Here is a 25,511-nt window from a genome sequence, read left to right as displayed (position 1 = left end):
CACACCTACGGCTGTGGGGAGAACAATGATCTCCATTTATTTTGTTTCATATACATCCATATTTTGAATTTTAATACAAAAGAAAAAAAAATTAGAATCTGACAAATGTTTACAAACAAGATACCTTCAAATAGATTTTACTCAGTTCAGTCTGGTGCAGAGTAAATGACAAATTGTACTGTTTGTTATATTCAAGGCAACAGAGTCTGTAGTCCATGACCACTCAGCCCAAATTTTATGCAAGCTTGTTTTTATCTACCATGAATGATAAACTCCTTGTTGATTCCCAGTCCTGTGTGTGTGCACATGTGTACATAGCAGCTCCTTTCATAGAAAGAAAAGACATCTAGAGGTCTTCTTGTACTTTTACCTACAGGAATCATGTTAAGATACAGAATGGATTACATGGAACCAGGGCTGGATTTTATAAGAAAAAATAATTAGCTGACAAATGAGGGCAGCAATAAAAAAGCGTCTTTTTTGCAACAATAAATAAATACAGTCAAAGTTTTCTGTGTGGACTTTAAACCAGCTTCTTCACTGAAGAACAGACGTGGCATTTCCATGGAGTTAATCGTGACCCCATTTACTGTATCTTTTTTCTTGCTCTCTTTCTCTCTCTCCTTCAACAAAACAAAGTTTTCCTGCTTCTGCCACAATAGTACAACAATTTGATCTTGACAAGAAAGTGGTGCTGCTGATTTTTATTTCTTTGTCCTTTGGACAAAATAAGCCAAGAATATAATTTGACTGTTGTGACCAATAAAAACGCAGTTTACATCAAGTCTTGTCAGGATAACCTGACTAAAAACATCTGGCTCCTTAATTAAAAATTGTCAGACAACCAGATCCTTGCTCGTGTGTTTGGTTAACACGCTGAAACTCTAAGAAGCTGTAGACTGCAGTTTGTTGTTATGGGACCTGCAGAATACAGAAGAAAGCGAAGAATTAAGCACCCTTCAGTTTGGAGAACACAGTTGCTGCAAGGTGTTGCCAAAAATAAATCACAATAAGGGAATTACCACCATGTTGCTTTCATTTATTTTTTTCCCCTTCAGAAAAAATAATAATTCTCGCTCTAAATTTTAAGCCCATTTTCTCCTCCAGAATACACTTCAGTATTGATATATTCAGTATTTCAGTACTTGTAAAATGCACTGTGTCACTGGGATATTCCAAAATGCCTGAAATCACTTTTACTCACATATTTACATAATAGTAGTCCATCAAAAGGAAAGCAAAAAGACATTTTTAGTTTTGAATATTTATAATAAGGTCTACTTTGCTTAAATTTATTCAGTAAGTCTTTGGATTAACTTAATAGGAAAAAAAAAAAACTGAACAGGCATGTTAAAATCACATTTTTGCTAAGCAGAGTTCAGCAAAACTCCTCTTTGACATTCACAGTTTTATTAGTGACTTAAACTAAAACAATAAGACACAAGGTTTCCATGATGAATTTTTCATTTTTCTTGATACAGTATTTGAGGAACGGAACAATTTTTTTGTTAATACAATTATGTTCACCAGTGTGACTGCTGGCAACAAAAACAACATTTACTTTTTAGACAAATGATCTGGATTTTAGGGCAGTTTAATGTCATTGGATTGTACAAAAAAAGAAAGTGACCCCAACATCCAGTTCTGATTCCAGTTAAAAAGTTCAGACTAAAGATATCACAATCTGCAAGAAAAGAAAGAAGATGGATGGTATAAATGAAAAACAATAACAAATAATATGCAGCAATGAAATCAGTGTGCAAGCACAGGGAGTGCTGGGGACCCAGCTAATGGCAGTGACACAAACATGGGTTGAAAACTACCTGACAAAAATCATTACTACAGTTCTGAACTAGAAAGAAAAATGCATATTCTTTTTCAGGAATGTCTACATAAGGGAAACACTCTACATCAGCTCTTCTTCAGAAAAAAAAAATTAAAGTTTGATTTTGAAAGGTAAATTTTGAATTATGTTTCATTTTCCATACCCTATGTTAAACCTTACTTACTCCCCTGTTTCAAAGGTGGTAAATGATAAAAACATGAGAGAAGGAGTAACACTGAAGTATTTTCATTTCTTTCATTGGATTATAAGCTTCACAGCAGGATTGTCTCTTAATTAGCATGAGAAGTATTTACTGCAGAGTAGAACATCAGCACAACTCAGACACAGTATTTGCCCTGATCAGAAATTATTAAGTTTTCTGCAGCAACGAGTTGAAGTATCATCACTCAAATTTTGCAAATTCATGATACCACCCAAATTTTTTACAGCTCCTTTTGAATAAACATTCCAAAGTAACCTTCATGAAATCATATTTAAGCCTTAATTTTGACAAAATTTTCCAGGAAAGCATATGGAGTGGCAAATCCCTGTGCAAATACAAGATAAGCTTAGAAAGGAGATTTCAGGGACCAGCACAACACCTGTGGTTAGGAACACTCCAGCTTACCTGCTTGCCTTAAATCCTTTTAGTTTCTGTACAAAGAAAGACTCGAGAACTTCTGCACACTGGTAAAAAGGGGAGTCACTTGGATTGTAGTAACGGCAGTTATCAAAAATTTTGGTCATGTCTGCCACAAACTCCGTGACCTTTTTGTAGTAGCGTTTCAGGATTCTTTCCTCCATGGTAGCAAGGTCTTTAAAGAAACCAAAGATAATTTAAATGAGAGACTTTCATCCTAAACAGAAATCTACATTGTCAAGACTGTGGGAAACAAAGCATTATCCAGATTAGAGGCTTTCCCAGGAATGCTGGGTGTCACTGGTGACAGCAGCAGGTCTCCCTCAGAAGAGACACTTAGGCATGAATGTGTTGTAGGTAAATTCAATAAAATGCAAGAATCACCATGAGCAGGGGAAACCTTTGCAAGGAGCTCCCACTTTTTCTGAAGAAATGAATGGAAAAGAAGGTCAGACAATCAAGATCCAGGTACGAAGCACATGTAACAGCCATCACCTACTGATTATTTTTTGAATTCCTGCCTTGCTTTGAATGAGCTATCAATTCTCATGGGCATGTGCACATTACCCATGGCACCAACAAAAGATTTCAAGTGCAGGTCATGCAAAATGCCAGAGCTCTCATCCTTACTGACCAGACACATTAAGGAGACAGGAATGGTGACATGAGTAGCAATTGTCTTATTTTAATGCAAATATCAATTAAAAACAGGGAGAGGAACAAAACATCTCAAATGTAAATATAGCTGTGTAAATGTCTAGTGGCACTTTTAGCCAGAAAAACAAATATCTGCCCTTGGTGGTGCTTATTTTGAAATACCAGTGATGCCAGAATGTGTGCAAACAACTGCAGATAAGTCTGGATTACATGGTGTATTTTACCCAGATTTAATTGTATTATAAATGTATTCTTCTACTTAAATCAGAAAGGGCTAAATGCACTTTTGTTTGCTCCATCAATAATATTGTTATTTGAGCTTTCCTTATAAACTTCAACACATCCATCATGGAATAAGAGTTGTTCAGCATTGTCATAAGAGCACAGTCTAAAACTTTGGAACAGGAAAGGACACAATTCCTAAACAAAATATTATTTTCAGTCAGCATACCACAACATTTTGCCAAAATACTAAACTGGACTTTCCTATTTCTAGGATGAGTAAGGAGCAGGTAAGAAAGCTCAAATAAAACACTGGCTCTCATTTAGAGATCTGAAAAGGTGTTGGTTCAATACTGTAAGGAAAGGAATAACATTCCCAACACCATTTCTGTCAGGAGGTAGATTTTCCCAGGAGGTTTCACATTCAAGTGCTTATCCAGTTTTAAATCGTGAGCTCTAAGAAGATCAGAGTAAATCACTGGAAAGCTGCAGCATCTCCCCTTGCACTCTGCCCACCTTCACAACATCTGAATCCTCTTTTCCCCTGCAGCTTTAAAGACAAACTACACATAATACAAAATTTACTATACTATCAAGTCAGATGAAGATGATTTTGAACTTCATCTTAAGGTGCATGTCACACTTCCATAGCATCACCTCCTCCTCAGCCTCTGGAGTACATATCCCAGCCTTTGGAGGAGGAGCTCATTACAAAGACAGAAGAAAATTGTCCTCTTTAAATAAAGAAATTTAAAAACATGAATTCTATCCTACTGCTGCACTGACTTCCACATTCACCTGTAAGACTGGCAGTATTTAGGGTGAAGGAGTCAGCCTAAGAGTGGATAAAACAGCCCTCATGAACTTCTGAATGTATCAGTAAGAATCACAGTGTTTCACCTGCCTAACCTGTGTATTTTGCACAACATGGCTGTTAGTGGTCAACAGAAAATTAACTTGCTATTCCAAAGCCCAAGCCCCTCACTCAGGCTGTTCTCACCAACACTTACCCATTGGTTCTTTGATGACACCATAATAATCTGGGGCATCGTTGGGATCTACTGGTTCTAGGAATGGCCATGCCATCTTGTGAGCCTGGCAAGGAAACGGGAGAGAATGAAAACATACAATTCAGTTAAATTAGGCACTACTAGTAGGTAAATATTTTCATCCTTTTATCTGTTGGGTTCTGGAGTTGAATTTCAGGAAGAAGTGCAGCATTATATGAAAAGGAACCATCATCTGATGACTGGGTAAAGTTTTAAATGTCAGTGACCCAGTAGCTGGGCTTCAAAACAGGAAACTGAAATTCAGACATAACAGGATACTGTGCTGAGCAGGCTGCATGGAAAAGTATGGAATGAATTTATTGAGAGAGCTTTCAAGTACCCTGACATTAATACACTTTTATAAATGTAAATTTTATAAATTTTAAAGTATGTAAAACACAGGACAATGCAAAATATTACTTACAGGATTTCTGTTATCATAATTTTAAGAATTTTACCAGAATTCTTAAAAATTCCTTATAGCTCTAGCAGAAAAGCCTATTTGGGAGTGACAGACAAACCAGAAATATCAGACAGTGTACATAATTCTTATTATGAGGATGCCATCATTTACATGCCGATAATGATCCCCTGTGAGAACACTCCTGAAATCTGGTAACACTCAATTAAAGTAAGGAAGTGTGGATCACAACCCACAGCAAACTGATCTGAGAACAGAACACTGCACCTTCCACACCCTGTGCAGTTGTACTCTCACTCTGCCTTTTGGGATTCTAAATCTGCTTCCTTTAAAAGCCTTTCACTGCAGGAGCAGTGATTTACTAATTATTGTAAATATTCCTCAGCACAGTAACACCAAGCAGGTTTGCAGCTGACACAGTGGCACAGCTTTGCTGTTCCCTCAAATCTCAGAGCTAGTAAGGAGAAATCACCCCTTCCTCCCAGACCCACTGGGTCTGTCACACTCGCTGGTGCTGCCAGCCTTGTCCTCACCTGCAAGGAGCGCAGGACCCTCCTCAACCCTTCATAGTCTTTATCTGTGAGTGGACTGAGCACAGTCATGGCATCCTCTGTGGACTGGCACTGGGGACACACGTACTCATCGATGAGATCCGCCTCGCTCTGCAGGATGCCCACGCAGCGCCCGTGGTACCAGTTCTGACATCGGTCACAGCCAATGTAGAATCTGCAAGAGCCAAGCCAAATGTCAGTGGCTTCATCTATTTCAAGTCCAGGTTACATTTAAACACATACACCTGCCATCCCCTGCACACAAGCAGATACTTGGCATGATTAAAGACAACAGGTAACATCAGATTTCAGAGTGACAAATTCTACTCCAACTGCTTTTGTATTTACAGACCACTTCAAAACACATTCCTAAATTTTATACTTTCAAGCAATCAAGATTTCAAAAATAATTCCTCTGCTTTAGAGATGAAAGGAACAGTGTAAAGCCAGAAGCCTCACCCAGCCAGTATCCAAACCAATTCAAGATGCATTTTGCACAAACTGGACTACAACTAGGGCTTGTTTCACTCCATACAAGCACTTTTCATATGGAAGCTTCAGCCTTGTAACTGAATACAGAAGGATTATTCTATGACACAAAGCCTTATAGTAAAAGATGCATATAATTCACACATATATGATCATATACCAACCATATACCCCCCATACTAAAATTATATTCTCCAGCCAGATCGGATTAAAGCACAAAAAAAATCCACTAAATACAGCATTTGTCTTTTAGTCTTTCTAACCATCCCCTGTTAAATAAAATAAAATAAAAAAAGAAAATAAATCCCAATTTAAAGTACATGGTGTTTTAGTAGTTTGTTGTTAAAAATAAAAACCACAATACATTTTGACTGCCCTGAGGGACTTGACTTTTCCTAAACATTTACTGAACAGAAACATTTGGGAGAGGGAGACAATTACTGGAAAGCAATTTGTATTACGAATGAATACAATATACGCAGAATAACTCGTTTTTTACTCTTTGCAAGGAACAGGAAAGCACAGTCAGAGCAGTTTTGCTACCTAGACATGGAATAAGAGGTTCTTATCCGAACTCACTGCGACTCATCATAAGGTGTTCTGCAGATACAGTACAACTCCTCACTGCTGCCCTCTTGTGCCCGTTTACACTCATTACAGATGTACACATCCATTTTCTTAGCCTCCTTTTCTGTGATTCCAACACATTCTCCATGATACCAGTTAGTACAAAGATCACAGCCAATATAGAACCTAAAAGTGTTCACAATGAAAATGACAATGTAATTGTCATTTCAAATGGCATGGCACTTTTCCCTGCATTTCTCTCTGATGCACTTGATGCTGGGCTACTTTCTGTCTCAGCTTCCCTGCTCCCTATTCCTTATAAACTAACATCTCATGCTGCAGCTAGACTGGCAGTAAGGTCACTTGGGTCAATTTTAATTTGACAATTCATCAAAATGCACATGTATTAATATGTACATATTAATATGTAACCAGACTTTGACAAAGCTATGGGCTAAAAATCTACTGACTTCAACACGTGTGTGAATACCTGTCAAAGGCACAAAAAGACAAGGCCAAAGGAAAAGGTTTACATTTTCAAAATTGCAGCTCAAAAGCCACTGAAACATTTCCTTGAGGTTTGAAAATGTAGGACTCAGTTAATTTAAAAAACAAAAGCAAAGCGCAAACACCAACTAGGAGTTACGAGTACACTACAAGAACATGCAACCAGCAGTGTGTAGGTACGTCTTGGTGTAACATGATACAAAAGAAAATGGGTCAGGGCATGATTGTCAATTTAAAATCTTGGTGTTGGTTTTTTTTTTTTTTTTTTTTGGAGGGGGTATGTGCATTGAAAAACTGATAATAAACTACTTAAAACTGTGACAAAGTGGAATTTTGAGTGAATAATGTCTCCTCTCAGACACAGCTGTGTGACAGAACCAGGTATGGTATGACACAAAGTGAAGGGAACCAGGGACAGAATCATGGGGATGGGACCTTGCACAGAATGATGTGACAAAAGTGTAAAATATTATGCCAGGATGTTTGTAACTCGTGTATGGATCTCTCAGAACACACCTATGACCAGTGACAACCGGATGGGTGACGCTCACATCCATTCTCTCTGCCTAAGCAAAAGCAAGCAACTCAGAGCCTCCATCCTCCTGGATTTTGGAGACCTCAACCCCCTGCCAGGTAGGAATTCTCCATCCTCCTGGATTTTGGAGACCTCAACCCTCCTGCCCCTGCTGCTGTAGGAATTCCTGCCACCCTGTCAGCCTGCAGGGAACAGCCTGAGGACACCACAGCACCAAGGGCAGTAGCTACCCCATGTTCCACAGGAAACATCTCTGATTTCCTGGGCCTCTGCACACATCCTGGACACTCAGATCCTGCCTTTTCTCTTGTTTGTCAGTTGGGCAAATCCTAAAATAAATATCACACAACTCAATTTCCAAAAAGAATGGCTAGACATAGATTCTGACAACTATCAGAAACTCAGCCTGCACCCCCTCCCCAAGAGGGGCTATGTCTGCTCCTGGTGATGTGGGAGCACATCATCCAGGTGTGGATGCTAAACCTTGCCACTGGAATGTGGAGCAGGTGCCACATTATGATTTAACAAGTAAGTTGGAATCTTAGAAAGATCTCCTTATTGACCATCCTTGAAAACAGTATCAGCAAATCCCTATAATCCTGGAGTACCACGAATGAGAAATAAACATAAGAGATCTGCAATAAAATACACAGCGCAAAACAACTTACAAGGTTTTACTAAGCCAAAGAAAATACACAGGGTATTTATAAAATACCACAACTTGGCTTTTCAAGTAGCACACCAATCTTTTCTGAAGTAGAAAAGAGACAACAGCACAAAGTGGACGATCCAATGCCTCTATATATATATATATATATATACATATATATATATATATGAAAAAAAATCTCAGAAAACTGGTTTAAAACTTGACTAATTCCTTTCCAAACAGGGAAAGGATTATGTACTTAACAGTACAGACATCATTTGTAAGAACATCAAATTTAAAATTCACAAAAAGCAAAGCAGCAGAGCTCAATCATATTGCTAAGGATACTACTGAGTTATTAACATTTCTTCTTCTTGAAGTTTTATTCAGTGCACTGAAGCACAGTTCTCAATTCAAGCTACCAAAATTCACTCTATGGCCACTGGAGTCAACACAAAGTCTAACAAACAAATTCCTTTGCTCACTCACTAAGTCCAGATGCAGTAACACACAGACCTCTGGTATCACAATCAGAGAACAGGGTCCCTCCTAAGTACACTGGGTGACAGAAAACCTGACACAGACACAAAGTTAAGTGAGGCTGGAGACACCTCTCAGAGGTGGCAGTGACATAACAGCCAGAGCACCATTTTGCTCTTCCTGCAGCACTGGCAGTCCAAGGAGCAGCCCCATTTCCCACACTGAACTCACAGTGCAATGGTAAGAGCTACTCAAACCAAGGTGAAAAAAACCTCAAATATCTCAACTTTGTTAAAAGATGTAACTAAAACCCAAAAAAGGCTAGAAGGAACTTCAGGAGGTCTCCTAGTCCTGGCCCTAACCTTTATGGACTAAAGAACCATGACCCATAGAGTGAATGCACTGCTCCAGATCTGGTTTCCCTGTAATCAGTCCTTAAAGTACTATCAAATAGTACTTTACAAAATAGCAGTTCTTACTTTTGGGTATTGACACTTGGAATTGGTCTGAAGTCAAATTTATCATACATACATCTCTACACAGCTCTCAGATGTGAGAAAACCATTACTAACTACTGCTGTTAGTCACCTCTAGCTTAAGCAGCAACATGTAACACTATCCCCTGGAATCCACTGGATTCTCCACTCCAGCACTTACACCATTTCTTCACAAGCACTGTACGTAGCGTAAATACTCTTCCCCATTCACAGTCAGAATCAAACTACAGAGAACTGCAGTTTTCACTTTGTCAAATGGTTGAATATTCATTTTTATCAACCCTGGCATGCAAATAATAAAGCATGGAAACTACTTCTCCCTGAAACATTGTCCAAAGTGAACTGCAGTCCAGTGACTCGGAGCTCCCTTTACTGCCTTACAAAAAAAAAAAAAAGTCATTTAATGGAAGACGGCACCGAAGCTATTTCTGAAGAACATCAGCTACTTCTTCAGAAGAAATTGCTCAAACCAAATTGTCACTTGCTTCTGAGGCAGAGGCAAACGGCAAAAGAAAGAGTAACAGAGCGGAGGGAAAAAAAGAAAAGAGTATGTGCATGTGAGACAGGAAGGTCACACAATGGAGACATGCAAACGAGTAAAATCTAAACCACGCACAGTAACAGTATCAATCGAGTATGTTAATATTTGTAACTGCTAGTGGAAAATAGAGACTTTATTCTCTACACCTCAGTGATCCCTGCAATAACCTGCCACTAGCTCCACTTCTAGCACTACCTGGTGCTAAGAGCTGACACTAAACCTAAAGCTAAGGACATGCAGGAGGGGCTGTGGCATCGCTACTCACTTGGACTCGTCGTAAGGCGTTTTACAGATGCAGTAAAGCTTTGTGTCCTTCTTCGTTTCCTTTGAGGTAGTAGAAATCATTTTCTTTTTCTTGGACTTGGAAGCTGAGGAATCTTTCTCCTCCTCTCGTTTCCTCTTCTGGGAGGAGACTGGCACGGGGACAGTGGTGGAGGAGGAGGAGGTGATGCTGGCTGCTGGCAGCTGTGGCGGTGCTGGTGGCACTGGTGGCGGTGGCGGTGGGGCAGCAGCGGCAGCCGCGGCGGCTGCGGCTGCTGCTGCAGCAGCTGCTGCCTGGGCTCTTTCTTTTTCTTTCTTAATTTTAGTCAAGTCTTTCTTTAGCTCCTCCTGAAGTGTATTAAATGAATAAATAGAGGGAGGCACTTCACATGATTATTGCAAGACAGGGTTAAAATCTAGGCAAAAATCCCCAAGCGTAACCAAAAGTAAACAATTAAATCCACTTAAATATGCATCTTTTCATGTTCTGAACCTACAATTCACAAAATATTAAGGTATAACACTCTTGGGCTACAATGGCCGATCAGCTGTAACTTATCAGAAGCTGTTTCATCAAAGAAGGTAATTTCAGTCCAGAAGAAAACCAAGAGGCCCTCAAAGGACATATGAGCAGCTTTGCAGAGATCCACAACCACAGCTTCTTCCTATAAATTTCCTTAAAATCTCACTAAGTAAACAGACGAAGATTAACACAGAAATACTCTCCCCCAGCTTAACATCAAATTAGCCTTTGAGACTCTGTTCTTACCTGCACTTCAATCTGCAGATCTTTGTCCAGAAGTGCTCTTTTTTTCAGTATTTCAGCTTTCAGCTGCTCTTTATGCTTGAAAAGCAGAGCTGAGAGCTTGGTTGCGTTCTGTTTGCTCCGCTTCTGCTCCACACTCTCTTCTCGCTTCCGTTTCTTAGCTGCCTGTTTTTCTTCTTTGTCTATCTTATCCAGAATATATTTCATCACTTGGTTGCACACAATCATTCTGGGGAAGGAAGAAAGGAAAAGGACATTGTGCTGACCTGCCTGTTTATTCCCAGTTGAGAACGCAGAATCAATTCTCCAGTCACTGCAAGCTCATTATTGTATTTCCTAAGATGTACAAGGTAAATTTAGCAATATCCAGTGCTTCCTCTCCTGCTTATTTACTAGAGCACTGCTGGGAGAGATCAAGTCCCTTGTTAGGCTCAAGAGGGCCAATCCCAATTTCACTTAAATGATCCGAGTACTAATTGTTCCTCCCCTCCCCCATCTGATTCCCAACAAAGCTTTGGCTTTAGTAGGATGAGACAGATTTTCACTCAATTCAGTTTCCTCAAATTGTTTGAAAGAGCTGGATTTTTTATTCTGATGTAGGATGAAAGTGAATTGGAAGCCTGTAACTTCTTCAAAACCAGATATTTCTACACTCCAGTGACCATAAAATACTACCAAATTTTGTGTTTTGGCATAAGGACTGACAAACACTTTTCACTGTACAGAATTCACTATAAACAGTTCCAAATTTCTCCACTAATGACAGCTCAAGATTAGTTTTTTGTCTGCTTGTACCTTCAACTATAAATCTATTTTCCTGCTCACTTCTTTTGCACCCTTCATTTATTTTGCTTTATATTTCAATTAAAAAATGAATGTATTTTAGTTCTTCTGAATTTACTCTTCCCTTCCCCATTCTTTTCCAAAATCATTAGAAAACCAAATGCTTCTTGTTGCCAGAGTGACCATGAAAAACAACTCCCATTGAGCTGAGAGGAAACAGCAGAATAGCAATGGCCAGGACAAGCAGCTGGCTAGCAACTCTGTGGTCTCAGATATTTTGTCCTTTGATAGACAGCTGGATTTTGATGACAATGGAATATGGAGATAAATATTTGTACAGTCATATAATTTTGTTTAGTTTGCTCTTTATACCTGCACTGTATCTACTTGGTTTAGCCTGTTTTTTTCACAGACTAAAGATCCTCACATTGTATTTTTGAAGACTAATAAATCAGTGAGATTGAAAGCAGCTGCACCACGAACCAAGCTAGTTAGAACTATTTTTTTCATCTTTCTTTTAAATTGGACTTTTGTCAGTTGAAACACCTATTTGGTTATCTGACACCATGAAATGAAGAGCATATCCAATACATCTTTTTCTTTATGCAACTGTGAACAGTAAAGGAGTGGCACCCAGGGATAGTGTTGTAATCAACTGAGCTTGTGATTTGATGATCAAAATTTTATAGAACATACTCTTCTTTTTCTTAGTATCTGACACACACTTGTGATTATCTAATTGGAGCAACTGCATGTGTGAAAAGGAGCCAAATAATCCCAAGACAAATGACAAACACTCCATATTTCTGTTTAGCAGCTTCAAGCATAAAATCTCTCAGTTTGTCAATCTGTCTTCCAACTCTTCAGCTCCTTCTGTAGAGTGGGATGTGCAGGGACAAGAATGGAAACACATGGCCATGATAAAGGACAAACAAAACTCAGGGTTTTTTTTTTGCAGCAGAAGCATTAATTCTCCATTCTGTGCTTCTTGAGTTTAAAAAATGTGGCCAGCTTCAAACACAATTTTTAACATTACTTAAAAACATATTATCAAAATAAAATTGAGATTATACAAGATGAAATGAAGATCATTATGAAAGCTACTTTTAAGTGTTACTCTAACCAATTTAATATTGCAACACTTTAAGCAGGTTTTTACAAACCAGCATTTCATTACGGTAACATTAAAAGATGTAATAAATGAAAAATTTAATCTCTATAAATGCACTGTGATGCACATTCACCTCTGATTTTCTTCCCTCTCAGCTGGAGTCAGTGTCTTCTTCTGTTTCAAATGTTCTATGACAGCATTCTGCTTCATAACCACCTGTAGGATAATACAGAATCCAAAATAAAAGATGAAAACTTAGCCAGTATTTCACAGTATTCTGGGGAGAACCAGGACATTTCCTAAGTGTCATTTATTTCACTAAGTGACAAAATAAAGCTGATTTTATCAGGGGAGTAGTGCTTGTTTAAAACAATTATTTGAAAATTCAAGAAGAAATTGAGAACAAAACCACCACCACCCCCAGAGTAGGATATTCTGCTTATGTCAAGTTTGAACCTAGGAACTAAATGTAAATTGACTGTATTTTCTCAGTGACTGGTTGTTTTATTTCAGAAGTGGTAATAGTCCATTATATATTTTTTAAGCCCCGCAGCCATCCAACAGCATCACATTTCAGATACCTCTTTGGAACCTCAGTTTTCAGGTAATGTAAGTACTGCACGTGTGTTCTGTCCATCAGCTCTCCTAGCTCTGACCTATCTTTCCTGAATTGAGAATAGAGATGGATTTGTCCCAGCAGCTACTGGTAAACTGAATCAAGGTGACAGAAGAATGCAAACATGGTACAAGTGACTTGATGTGCTGAATTAACTTGCAACATGTCATTAAATTGCCAATAGCAATAGTGCACTATCTTTGAAAGGATCAAATTAACTGCCTATCAAATGTATTAACATTGTTAACAAGAACAGGCATTTGAAATTAGATTTCTTTCATTCATTAAGTGTTAATTTCCTTCTGTTAACTTTACCTGTTTCTGGATAATGTCACTTTGATTAGAAGCCTGAAGGGTGTGCTCACGTTTAATTCCTATCTGTTGCTGTTTTTTCTTCTGCTGCTGCTCCCTGAGCTGCTGGACTCCGTGCAGCTGCTCCTGCACGCTAGCTGCTTGCACTGCCACCACACTGGCAACCTGCTGAGCCTGCGCTGGGCTACTGTGCTGGACCTCAAGAGGTAACTGAAGCTGGATGTGGGGCACACTGCCCTGCTGGGCTCGTATCTGAGCCACAACACGGGGCTGCAGCTGAGAGAGGACTTCCACTTGCTGCTGGAGCTGAGGCACTGCAAGAACACCTGTTGGAGGCTGCTGAAGTTGCAGCTGAGGATGAGCTGGGCACTGCACAGGAACCTGATTTAAACTTTGAGTACTTGGAAGGGTTGGGCCCAAGGTCTGAATCTGAGGCTGTGATTGCTGCAGCCAAGCTGGAATTTGTATGGGAGTGTGGGGCCACATCAGACTGGGTTGTCGGGTTGGAGTTTGCACCTGAGCTGGATGCTGAGCCTGGGCCTGGCCTGGGGGCAGGCCTGCGGGCGGCGGCTGCATCGGGCCTGGCGCTGGAGAGAGCCCCGGAGCCTGGGCTGGAGACTGAGCCGGAGATTTGGAGGGCTGAGCTTCGGGAGGGGCCGCAGAGTCACCGGGAGCCTCGGGCGGGCTCGGGGCCTCGGGCTGAGCGCCCTGGGGCTGAGCGCCCGCGGGCTGTGCCGTGGAGCCGGGCTGGCCCGGGGGCTGCCCCTGCCCCGCGGGCACGGCCGGTGCCGGCGGCGCCTGCAGAGCCGGCTTCGCTTCCCCCGCAGCTGCCAACACACAAACGAGGAGTCCATTAATTGCAAATGGCACAGCCATGAGCCTTGATACCCCAAACCCTCTGAACTACTGCAAAGCCCTGTGCAGGAACTCAACAGACTCTGCAATACACTTCCAACAAATTCACCGCAGCATCAGACAACCTCCAGCTGCATAAATACTCCCATGCAATTGAAGTGGAAGTTTTTTTTCTGCTGAACAGAACAGTGCTTACCCGAGGTGGAAGTAGAAACGGTGGTTGTAGTTGTGCTAGCTGTAGTAGCAGCTGCTGGTAGTGGGGTGAACAGAAATCTCTGAATTGTCCCATTTGGCATAGCTGCTTGCATAAGCTGCTGTCCTGGACCAGGTATTACAGTCACACCCTGAGGGATTAATTGTAACTGACCAGTAGTTTGCCCTTGTCCCTGAATTACCACAGTTAAGCCTTGACTGCCACCCTAAAAAAAAGTTAATATTGATGTATTAGTGATGTAATTCTTAGACAGGCTCTCCTGAAAATCAGAACAATTAGGGGTTTGGATTTCAGAATTAATATTTTTAGCATATACCATACTCCTAAAATCCAAAACTAGCATCTGAGATCACAAAATACTCAAGGACTCTTTCAACAATTCTATCGCCAACAGATGACTGGGTTGGAGTTACACATTTTGTGAACCCACAGAACACAACATAACTCTGAGTTTTTGGTGTAGAAACTCATTGAATCACAGAATGGTTTAGGTTGTGAGGGACCTCAAAGCTCACCCAATTCCACCCACACCTTCCACTAGCCCAGGTTGCTCTAAGTCCCATCCAACCTGGCCTTGGACTCTTCCAGGGATGGGGCAGCCACAACTGCTCTGGGCAAACTGTGCCAGGGCCACTTCACCCTCATAGAGAAGAATTTCCTCCCAATACCTAATCTAAACCCATCTTCCCCTTCAGCTTAAACTCCAAGTCTTGTTCCACCTACAAAAAATCTTATCTGGCAACAAGCAGTCTGTACATCGCAATCATTTATATGAATTATTTATGGTTTGAAGAACAGATGTTGTGGTAAATCATAGAAATTTATTTTTACCCAAAAATTGATGCTCAACTTATTTTTTGCTAACAGACCTTCATGATCTGAGCAGAAGTTGTAAGAACTTTTTCCTCCTCTGCTCACAGATACTGCAACTTTTCCTCTGAGATTCTGGATAGCATGAATGAAAACTATATCTTCACATCAAATCAAAAGACAAGTAATCAAAATTATGATCTGAATGTCTACAAAACAGACCATACAGAATAATTGTGTCCCTTACTGCTATTAAAGACTTTTTTTTCCATACTGCTGAACACTCCTGATATGCCAGTTACCTTACTGGGAAATACAACAGGAAGCAAGAGTTAAAACTTTACTATTAAAACGACTTACTTTGTATTTACTATTTATTACATTTATTTACTATTTAAGCTGCTTTCAGTCTGTAATTATGCCAATGCTCATTCTAAGTGATGCCAGACACTTGAATTTAAGGGCACAGGCACTACACTGCTGAAATGCAAAGGCAGGATGGGTTAGCACATTTTCACACCCAGAGCTGTTCAGTGCTTTACCTGCCCTTGTGTGAGCTGGGTGAGCTGGGCCATTGTCAGCTTCACCTGGCCCTGCTGAGGGCGAGGAGGAGGTGCTGGGGTCTGTGGCTGAGCTTGTTGAGGGGCTGTTCCAGAACTTGTGATAGTTTTCTGCCCAGTGCTGGAAGAAGCTGTGCTGGTGCTAGAAACTGCTGTTGAGACAGGCTGACCCCTGATTATCTGAGTCACCACTTGCTGGGTCTGACCTGTAAGAGAAGAATTTGAGCTAAGAAACACATTTTCAGCTTTTTAACCATAAGCACAGCAAACCTCCAAGTCACAAATTGCAATGGAGTGTGATGGTGATCAGACAGGTGAAGCAAACACTGCAGTTTGCACATAAATTTTCTTTACAAACCATTTGTGTGATGGAAAAAAGTCTGCAAAATGTTTCCTATTTTAACTAAGGTTGCATGCATATGGAGAACTTCAAAAACATTGTTTTTTCTCTTTAAGTAAAAAAATACCAAAAAAAGGCTTTCTCAATGCACAATTACTCTGTATGTTTTCAGGGTTTTTCAGTTTTGTGGGTTTTTTTTTCACCCCCCCGAAATGAATGAACTTAAAATTAAGTACTACATTTCCCAGTGTCAATGATGAATAACGTTGAGAAAGCCTCCAACATATCCAAAAGCTGAAAAAGGCATTAGTCAAGCATCAAAACGAGGGATTTTTGCATTGGGGCACAGCGACACACATGGAATTCATGAAGAAACAAACCATGGATTTCACACTGGGAATTTAAATATTAAAGTGAACCTACTGGCTGGCAGAATACCTTGTTGCACCACTACAGGTGTTCGAATGATGGTCTTGCCAAGGGTGGACTGCTGCAGCGGTGTCCGGATCACCGTCATCCCGGGGCGCAGCGGTGTCCCCTGCACTACCTGTGCACACCAAAGAGGAGACCACCCGTCAACTTGAGGAGAAAGCCCCTGGAATATGCCCTGAATGGTTTTCCATGTGTGTTTTAGTTTTCCCAACTGGAGGGAACTGTTGTACCTCGTTGGAATAAAGGATCCACACACACCATTGCTGAGATGAGCCAAAACCATTGAAAAATGATTAGCCAGAACTTTTAATATCTGCTAATAACTAAAAGTCTACATACCTACATTTTTTTTTGAGTTAAATAACCAGAAAAACATCTTACCTGTGAAGTGCTTGTTGTTCCTAATGTCCCTGTGGTGTTTGGCCTAATGGTTACAGTTGCTGTCCTTGGCTGGAATGAAGTAAAGGTTTGACTTGCACCTGTAGTTGATGGAATGATACCCAATACCTTTTGCTGAACTTGAACCACACCTAATTAAAGAAAAATTGAGAATTCATTAATGACATAATGGCCAGCAAAGAAGTAAATACAACTCCAGGGTGGCATTTAGAACAAAAGTGTCCAGGTTTCTAGAACACCTTTGAGCCTTTCAACATTTCTTGGGAAAGCCTTTCTCATATTGTAAAAAGAAGCAGCATTATACTTTGTCAATAGTCCAACTACATTTTAAGTTAAGAAACAGATATTTTAGAATAGACTAAGGAAAGTGTATTTTCACAAAGATCAGTTTGATGGTAACTGCAAAGAAGTCCTTGCATTGACAGAGTGCCACAAATTAGTGTTATACAACCATTAAAAGCTATAATCTGATTAATTTCCAAATTTAGAAGAGCAGTTTATACACCTTTCACCTACAACACTTTGGTGCTGAAGAAAATGGGCAATGCTTCTTCTGTCACCTATGAAATTTCAATACAAAATCTGCAGCCTTCATGATGTGCTCAGATGCTAAGTATAATGGAGACAGAGAATTGAGCTTTTCTGTTCAATATACATTCACAAATCTCAAAATATTAAGTCCTCTTCTTGAGGCAAGAATCAAAAATGCTAATCTTAGCCTGGAGCCAAACTCCTGCTCATCAGTGAAGAGCAGCTGTAGGCATTAATATTTTTGTGAAGAAAGTTGCTTTGTTGATTTAGATAAAAAAAAAGCATGCTTCATTCCACATTGTTCAAAATAAAGCTCCTAATTTTGTGCTAGGAAATGCAGAATACTTCACAGGCAAAAAACTTGCATTTTTCCCCTTACAGACACAAATATGCAACACAGGGGGAATGAGTTGTAGAAACTTGTATTTTTATATCTATATATATAAAAAAATATTTTCCCCCTTCACATCATAGTTTACTTCACTGGGAAAATAGTGTCAAAGGAGAATTAAACAGCAAGCTGGAATACAGTTTTTATTCAGTTCCCTTTGCCCTACCTCCTTGAGTTGATGGCACATTGACGGCAACAATCTTGCTGTTTGCAGGGAGTGGCAGCTTAGTTATCACTTTCCCTGCCATCGTTACTGGGCTGCCTGAGAGCTGGAAGGTCTGCCCTGTGCTGGCAATGGTTGTGGCTGAGGTGGCAGCTGTGCTAGTGGCTATTGAGGCACACAGAACAGGCAGGTTTAGAGCAGAATCATTAGTCAATGAAATGACTGTTTTTCAAGCATGAAACAGCAAACTACAGGATTACCTTTACTTTTTTTTTTTTTAATGTGTCATGCTTTCTTTGGTAAAGGTTCTTCTTTGGAAACAGTATGTTACATCATAAATGCTTTCACGAATGATGCTGGTACAAAAACTGTCAGTAATTAATGAGACAGGTCAGAAATGAGTCTTCCTAGCAGACGTCAAAACAAGTCAAAACTAGACAGGTATAATCTCAGAAATGTCCTTCTGGCATAGCAAGAGTTAAGAGCAAAGATAACCAGAAATGTAATAATGCTGCATATCTGGAGAAGATGTGATGTATATAAAGGATGTGATGCATACACAGGATGAACTCCAGCAATGTTCCTTCCATGACAAATGATTCCTTACCTGTTGAAGACTGGCCTTGCTTAACCCAAGTAGCAAAAGTTTGATGGAAATTCTTGTTCTGTTGGAATGTTACTGTAGCTGGAGACCCCACTTTAGTGGTGAGCACTACTTTGGTTCCCGTGGGGACTGGGCCTGTCAGAGGGCCCACCACGACTTTCTGGGGTGTGGAGACTGTGGTTGCAGTGCTGCTGGCTGTGGTGGCTGCAGGAACCACAGCTCCTGCAGGGATCTGCTTCTGCTGTTCCAGCCGTTTCTATTTAGAATAGAAAGGGAATAAAGAGGTAATTAGTATTTTGAGATTTTACAACATCAACATTGCCTCTACCCAGTACTGAGAGATAAAGGCCTCTGGTAGGATTTTAGTTCAAATTGTAGAGGATTGAAGAATAGGTTCCTTGATCTCCAAAACTACAAATCTGCTTAGAATACACAGCCAGAAATTTTCCTTTATAACAACTTTAAAATCCTTGCCTTATGTTAATTTCACGGCACATTTTACTTAAAAAAAACCCACACAATGTATTAATTTGTCTCAGATTAATCAGAAAGATTTAAAAACCTTTAAAAAATATCCATCTATATTTGGCTTTGACCATGTGCATGCATCTATATCAGTAATTGGTACATCATCATCAACACAGAGTTTACTATTAGCATTCCTAAATTTAGAGCTCCCTGCACTGAGATCCTGCCAATTACAGAAAAAAACAGACTGTATCATTCTGTTTCACCACTGAGAAAACTATTCTTTTAAATTTAAATCCAGTTTTCAGCCTGCTTAAAAAAAATAGGTTCAAAATCCCTTACCTTACCCAGTGACCTTCTGTGCTGTAACTGTTGAAAAAGCATATTTAATCTATTTAATCTAGAGGGCCCCTTAGTGAAGGGATGTATCAGCAGGCTCTTCTAAAATGTCAACTAAACTAACATTTTTTCCCATGTTACTATTCTAACATTTTTCCCCATGTATTTATCTAATTTAAATTCCAGCACTATATTGCAGTAATGCCCACAAATCAGAAGCACTAGTTCACTACTAATGGGTTTCTGTCAGGGTAGATGAAATGAAGAAGGAATATGTTGAGAAAAAGCACAGTTCTTAATAATGTATGTGAAATACCAACATGGCATCAGATTTCCTCATTTTAATTGCATACATTTAAATAAAATACATATACATATTTACATCTATTTAAATAAAATTATCAATGGGCTTAACTCAGATAACTTAAGATAGAATAAAATCAAAAGATTCAATTTGAGTGAAGCATGAAATGCAGTTGTATTCCCAAGTCAGCTGTATTCCAAGGCAGCTTTCCATCACACACAGAACACTGAGCAGCTTACCTGGAGATGGGTGCTTCCCAGCCTTGTTTAAAATGGAAACAAACTAAACCTTTCTAAAGTGTTATAAATGATGTGGGCGAAAAACAGGCAATCCAGAACAAACCTTTGCTTTAACCCTGTTTCAAAATAACAGATGTATACAGTGGCAGCAGCATTGTTTGATGGCTTAATCTGCAGTTGGAACTATTTGAGAAATGGTGTAAGCAAGGGATAACTTCATTTCCCAGGCTATAATGCATGTGGTGAGCAGTGCAGTTGCTGACTGCTGGGACGACCAACAGCTCCCCACCTGCTGGGCAGCCAAACGTTGGTGTTTTAGCTGAGCCTCCAATTGGGCCTTGAACTCCTCTGCCTTCTTCTGTTCACTAACCTTAGCCTGTTGTTCAACTGCCTGTGCCTTTTCCTTCTCCACCCTGCCAAAGACACAACCAAAAGTAAGTTATACCACCACACAAAATCCAACCATCAAACTGCATTTTGTTTTATACAGTTTAACTGCTCTTGTAAGAGCAACCATCAAGACAGAAGATCACTGAAAAACTGGCCACAGCTTTAAAAATACTTTGAAATAAACTACTGCAGTTGCATGCAACATCCCTGAAATATCCTGATGCTAAACTACTGCAACACCTTACAGGAAACTATTAATCAAAACTGGAATTTATAATTACATCTGAGACTGCAAGAAACCCATGGTAATAACATACATTTAAAATTGTTCTTTCCAAGAGACTCAAAAATGTTGTTCCAACTGTAAGCACATGATACTGAAAATATGCATCTTATGACTTGAGTATTCTCAGGCTCAATTTACTTGTACACAGTCATTTTCTTTGGATTACAGAAGTATTTAACAAATACTATACAAAGTCATGCCAAAAGCAGCCTACAGCTGCATTACAGTAATAACCTTTCAGCATTTAACAGTAATTAGTTCATAAGCATGGAAAAAATAACATAATATTAGTTCTAACAAATCTGAAATATCTGCATACCTTAGTTTTGGTACCAGCAAATAGTTTGGCTTGACTATCAGTATCAAAAGGCCCAGTAAAAACACAACACAGATGTGTTTCCAGTGGTCATAGTGACCAGGTTTGTGTTCTCTAGGGCAACTTTTATTTAACAATCACACAAATGAAGACTACTTTCTTTAAAAGCTCACTTTACCTTTCAGCAAATGCCCTGATCTCCCACAGTTCCAACTCCTCCTCTGCTACCCAAGTTTCCATTATAACAGGGCCTGTTTGCTTGGGCGTTTCTGGCCTTTTTGGCCTGAGGGCACTCGATCGCAGTCCCTTCCTCTGGGGTGTTGGAGTTTCTTTAGAGAGCAGTCAAAACACACACATTAAGCTATACCATAAAACGAAATTGAAGTGTAAACCAAGATTTAGTGATGTTTTCAGTCCCGTTTTATAAACAGGGAGGCCTTTCAGCTTCAGATAAATCATGTCCATTTGTTAAAAGCAGCATTTGTTTGCCTTAGGTAAATTAATAGTTCATGGCAAGCTGCTTTAACTCCCTTGATGGGCTGAATTAGCATAAAGATCCAGTTACCTTAATTTCTCTAGATTACAGGGGTGGGGGGGGAAGTCTAAGCAAATAAACAAATTAACAAACAAACCTTTTGGAGCCTCTGGTACACCAATGGGACAAATTATTTTTCTTATACAGTACTCTGACCGGATCCCATATGGACCGACATCTCTCCGCTTGATTATTTCTGTTGTAGTAATTTCAGTTTCAGTTGTTTCTGCAACAAATTAGTCCCAGTACATTAATAACAGAAACAAATAAAGCTAAATCTCCAATCAACCCAATGTACTCAAAGCAAAGAAACAGCAAAGAAAATTCAAATGCCACAGCTGACAGCATGCCTTTATAGAAATGTTTTGAGGGAGTGTAATACTCAGAATTTACAGCAAAAGCTTTTGCAAAGAAAACCAGAAATTTAAAATAACAATACCTGTCCTTGTGGTTCCTCCCCCAGGTGGAGCTTTTGCTGCCATATCATCCCACTTGAGACATGCCCACAATAACCTCAACATCAGGCTCACTCCAGCCAATGATTTGACTGTTTGGAGTCGGTACCTAATAACAGAATATAAATTAGATTTTGAAATAAATTTTAAAAACCAAACCAACAGGACAAAGGATTTCCATGCTACTTTTACTGAACAATATAGAAAATTGAATAATAAATAGCAAAATTTGCATATTTGGGAATAAACATCAAAAATAAATAAACAATATCACTTGTATTTTAAAAAATCAATTAATTTAATCACATCCTAGACTTCTTCTCAAAAATGTAAAGTATGTACCTCCATGTGATCCCAAAAGTTGGTCTTGGGGATGGATATGGCCAGATATCCAATGCAGGCTTTGCATTGTAATTGAAATAAGGAACCTCTCTGATCCCTCCTCTCCTGGCCAGCTTTTTTAAGTCATCATTGGGTAAAACAAATATGCTTTTTTTACTGCTTTTGGTAACAAATTTCCTATAAGATGGCAAGGCAGTTCCAGAACGAGTTTTTTTGGGTCTTGTGAATTTCATTAACTTCACTTTGTCTTTTGTGGAATATTCTTTGCTGACAGTCATGGAAGTCACCAATGTGCCCTCTGGGGTGGTCAGTGAATCAGTGACTGTTGTTGTAACCACTGTTTTACTGTGCTCCTGGACTGAGATGACATCAGAGTTACTCTCTGAGGCTGGAGTGGTGAGCTTGGTGACAGTGGTGGTGGTGGTGACAGTGGAGATGGCACAGTTTTCTGTAGAGGAAACAACTGTGGTTTTCTCATCACTGGCAGCTCCAGTCTCTGCAACCTTAAACACCGTTTTGGACTCTGTGGACACAGTTGAGGTTGTGGTAGTCACTTCAGTAATAACAGTTTTCATTTTACTTTCTCCATTAATATTTTCCATTTTATATGTCTGTACCCCATTCTGGTCAGCAAAGTGACTGCTCAAGCTGGATTCCTCACACGAGGTTACAGGCGACGGGGCAACTTTCTTCTCCTCAATTGCTTCAGTTTCCATAGATTCTGTTTCACTGTTCAGGTTATTTCCTTTACAGACAGGCTTTGTTGGCAGGGAAGCGGAGCCAACACTGGCAGACCTCTCAGCAGAAAGCTGATTTTCTTCAGTTTTCTGCACACACTTGGGAAATGCATCTGGTGGCTGAAGACTCTCTCCAGACTCAGACTCAGGTGAACCCTGCAGATGTGACTTTGAGTCCACGTTCTTTTTATCCTTTGTGTCCTCTCCCATGATGTCACCATTCATGAATGGTTTTACTGAAGATTCCTTAAAAGTCAACGGTTTTATTTCATGTTCTGGAATGGATTTATTAATATTATTAACTTTTGGTTCAATATCACCCCCTGCCTTTGCTTCACAGGTATTTTTCACTAAGCAGTCATCATTTGATAATGCTTTAATGTCATTGTCTTTTCCATTCATTTGAAATGATGATTTTTCTTTTTCTGTCTCAGTTTCTTCATCTTTATTATTCTTTTTGTCAGTAATAGTATTTACATTTGTCTGATCAAGATATTTGTTCATGGTACCCGTCTCCATTTTCAGTTCCTGACCTTTATTTTGACCATTAGCCTCTGTTAGTTTAGAGCTCAGTAAATCCTTGTTATCATCTTCCCCATCCATGTGTTCCAGAGTTTGACTTTCAAGGTTTCTTTCAGAAATCAACCCTGTTTTAAATGATTCTAGATCTTTATTAGCTGATTTTTGGTGAAATATCATCTTTTCAGATTTACTTTCAGTCTTTACAGGAGCAATTTCTTCCTCCATTTCACTTTCTTGAGAGGACATGGTTTCCATATGGCTTTTTGTCATACAATTGTTTTCTGGATCTTTGCTTTGCCGTTCAGAATTCCCTTCTGAGTCTGGTTTTTCAAGAGTGCCCACAGCATCTCTTCTACAGCTGCTTTCAGGTACCACTGGCCCTAAGTTTTCAAGTTCTCGCTGAGACACTCTGGTAATAGGTAGCTTTTGTTTCAAGGGTTTTTCATTTCTTTCTGAAACATCCCATTTGATTCTGCCATCTGCACTGGTTTGTTTCAAGCCATCCACTGAAGAGCTCTCAGACTGTCCAAGAGCCTCTTGTCCTTGACACTTAGCAGTCGAAGGCTCAGGGTTGTTTTCTCTGCCATCATTCTGAACAGAGCTGTCTCCTTCAGAGGATTGAGGGGAGTTTTCATCCAGCAGCTGCCTCTCTTTTGAGAGCCTGTTTGACAAAGGCAAAGAAGGTTCATCTTCATCCCCAGTTTTGGTACAGGAGATGCTGCTGATGGGCAAACAGTCCTGTTCCGCATCTTCGGCTTGGGTCTTGTCTGAAGTGTAGCTTTGATCTTGGGAAGAAGAGTCAAACTGGCTTCCTCTTTTCCCATTCCTTGTTTGTAGCTCATCTGTGTTTTTCTGGGGGCTCACAGATCGAATGCCCCCAGTTTTAGCACCAGCCTCCAGCTTAATCTTTTCTAGACGTTGTTTTTCCTCCAGTGTAAACTGTTTGATTCGCCGCTCCAGGAGTCCATCTAATTTTGATGATTTTACTTTCCTTTTGTAGCAAGTCCTTAAATGAAATCCCTCACTGACATTGATTATATCCCGCTTACAATGACTTTCCTCATCTTTTATGGAGGATTCAATTTTTACATCATCCACATCCATAGGTTCTTCTTTGATGACTTTATCATTTTCGCCATCGATGTCTTTTTCCACTGTGAAGAAGAAGTAACTCTGAGTCAGTGAGCTCCCCAATAATGAATACCAATTATATTTTTACATTAAGTACTAAGAAATAAATGGGGCTTTTAGCATATTAAAAGATTTCAATTAAAAATGGAACAAAAGCTTCACACACTGCTACAATGGATAACAGGCAATCATTTTACTGAGACATTTTAAATGTCGTGACAAAATCTGTTACACAGTTTTTCACTAGTTATTTCCGAGGTTCTATGATTTTACTCATGCAGTAACATGAGTTTCACAATAACAAAAGATTTTCACCTGTGTCTTTTGCGTGCTCTAAGTTTCCAGAAATTGTGTCAACTTCTAATTTGTCTTCATGCAACTTTTCTTCTTTTACTTGGACTTCCTCCAAGGTTTCTGAAACATCTGCTTTGTCTTTTGCTTGCAGATCTCGAGAATCCTTTGCTCTGTCTTTCTCTGGTTTTACCTTAGTTGTACCTTTTCGTTTATCCAAGCTGCATTTTTCATCTTCGCTCTTTGCTATTAATAAATTAAATTATTTCAATTATCCAGAGTAATTTTTGTACTCTGCCACATTTGAATGCATGTTAGTTTACCTCTCAAATTATTTGCCCACCATTAGTGAAATCCAGAAAGAGAATTAAGCATCTA

At 39.6% G+C, this 25,511-nt stretch overlaps 1 protein-coding gene across 12 annotated transcripts in view; it reads right to left on the bottom strand.

Annotated features, from left to right (window-relative positions):
- Positions 1-12: 12 nt before the first annotated feature.
- Positions 13-25,511, bottom strand: part of BPTF (bromodomain PHD finger transcription factor) — a 52,505-nt gene continuing 27,006 nt past the window's right edge. For 4 of the 12 annotated variants that reach the window (XM_053960248.1, XM_053960252.1, XM_053960254.1 and 1 more), the window contains 21 exons: positions 25,158-25,379; positions 22,453-24,865; positions 22,095-22,219; positions 21,753-21,881; positions 21,299-21,449; positions 20,418-20,541; positions 18,782-19,034; positions 18,178-18,339; positions 17,072-17,220; positions 16,682-16,805; positions 15,901-16,124; positions 14,531-14,753; positions 13,483-14,306; positions 12,685-12,767; positions 10,661-10,886; positions 9,896-10,239; positions 6,434-6,607; positions 5,348-5,540; positions 4,355-4,439; positions 2,454-2,640; positions 13-921 (listed from right to left, as the gene is read on the bottom strand). In XM_053960248.1, the coding sequence (XP_053816223.1) occupies positions 885-921; positions 2,454-2,640; positions 4,355-4,439; positions 5,348-5,540; positions 6,434-6,607; positions 9,896-10,239; positions 10,661-10,886; positions 12,685-12,767; positions 13,483-14,306; positions 14,531-14,753; positions 15,901-16,124; positions 16,682-16,805; positions 17,072-17,220; positions 18,178-18,339; positions 18,782-19,034; positions 20,418-20,541; positions 21,299-21,449; positions 21,753-21,881; positions 22,095-22,219; positions 22,453-24,865; positions 25,158-25,379 (6,452 nt within the window). In that variant the 3' untranslated portion in view covers positions 13-884. The other 8 variants (XM_053960250.1, XM_053960246.1, XM_053960249.1 and 5 more) reach the window with 8 other exon arrangements.

This window comes from Vidua chalybeata, chromosome 19, assembly GCF_026979565.1.
Source record: "Vidua chalybeata isolate OUT-0048 chromosome 19, bVidCha1 merged haplotype, whole genome shotgun sequence".
Taxonomy (NCBI): Eukaryota; Metazoa; Chordata; class Aves; order Passeriformes; family Viduidae; genus Vidua; species Vidua chalybeata.
This window is presented reverse-complemented; position numbering and strand designations above follow the sequence as displayed.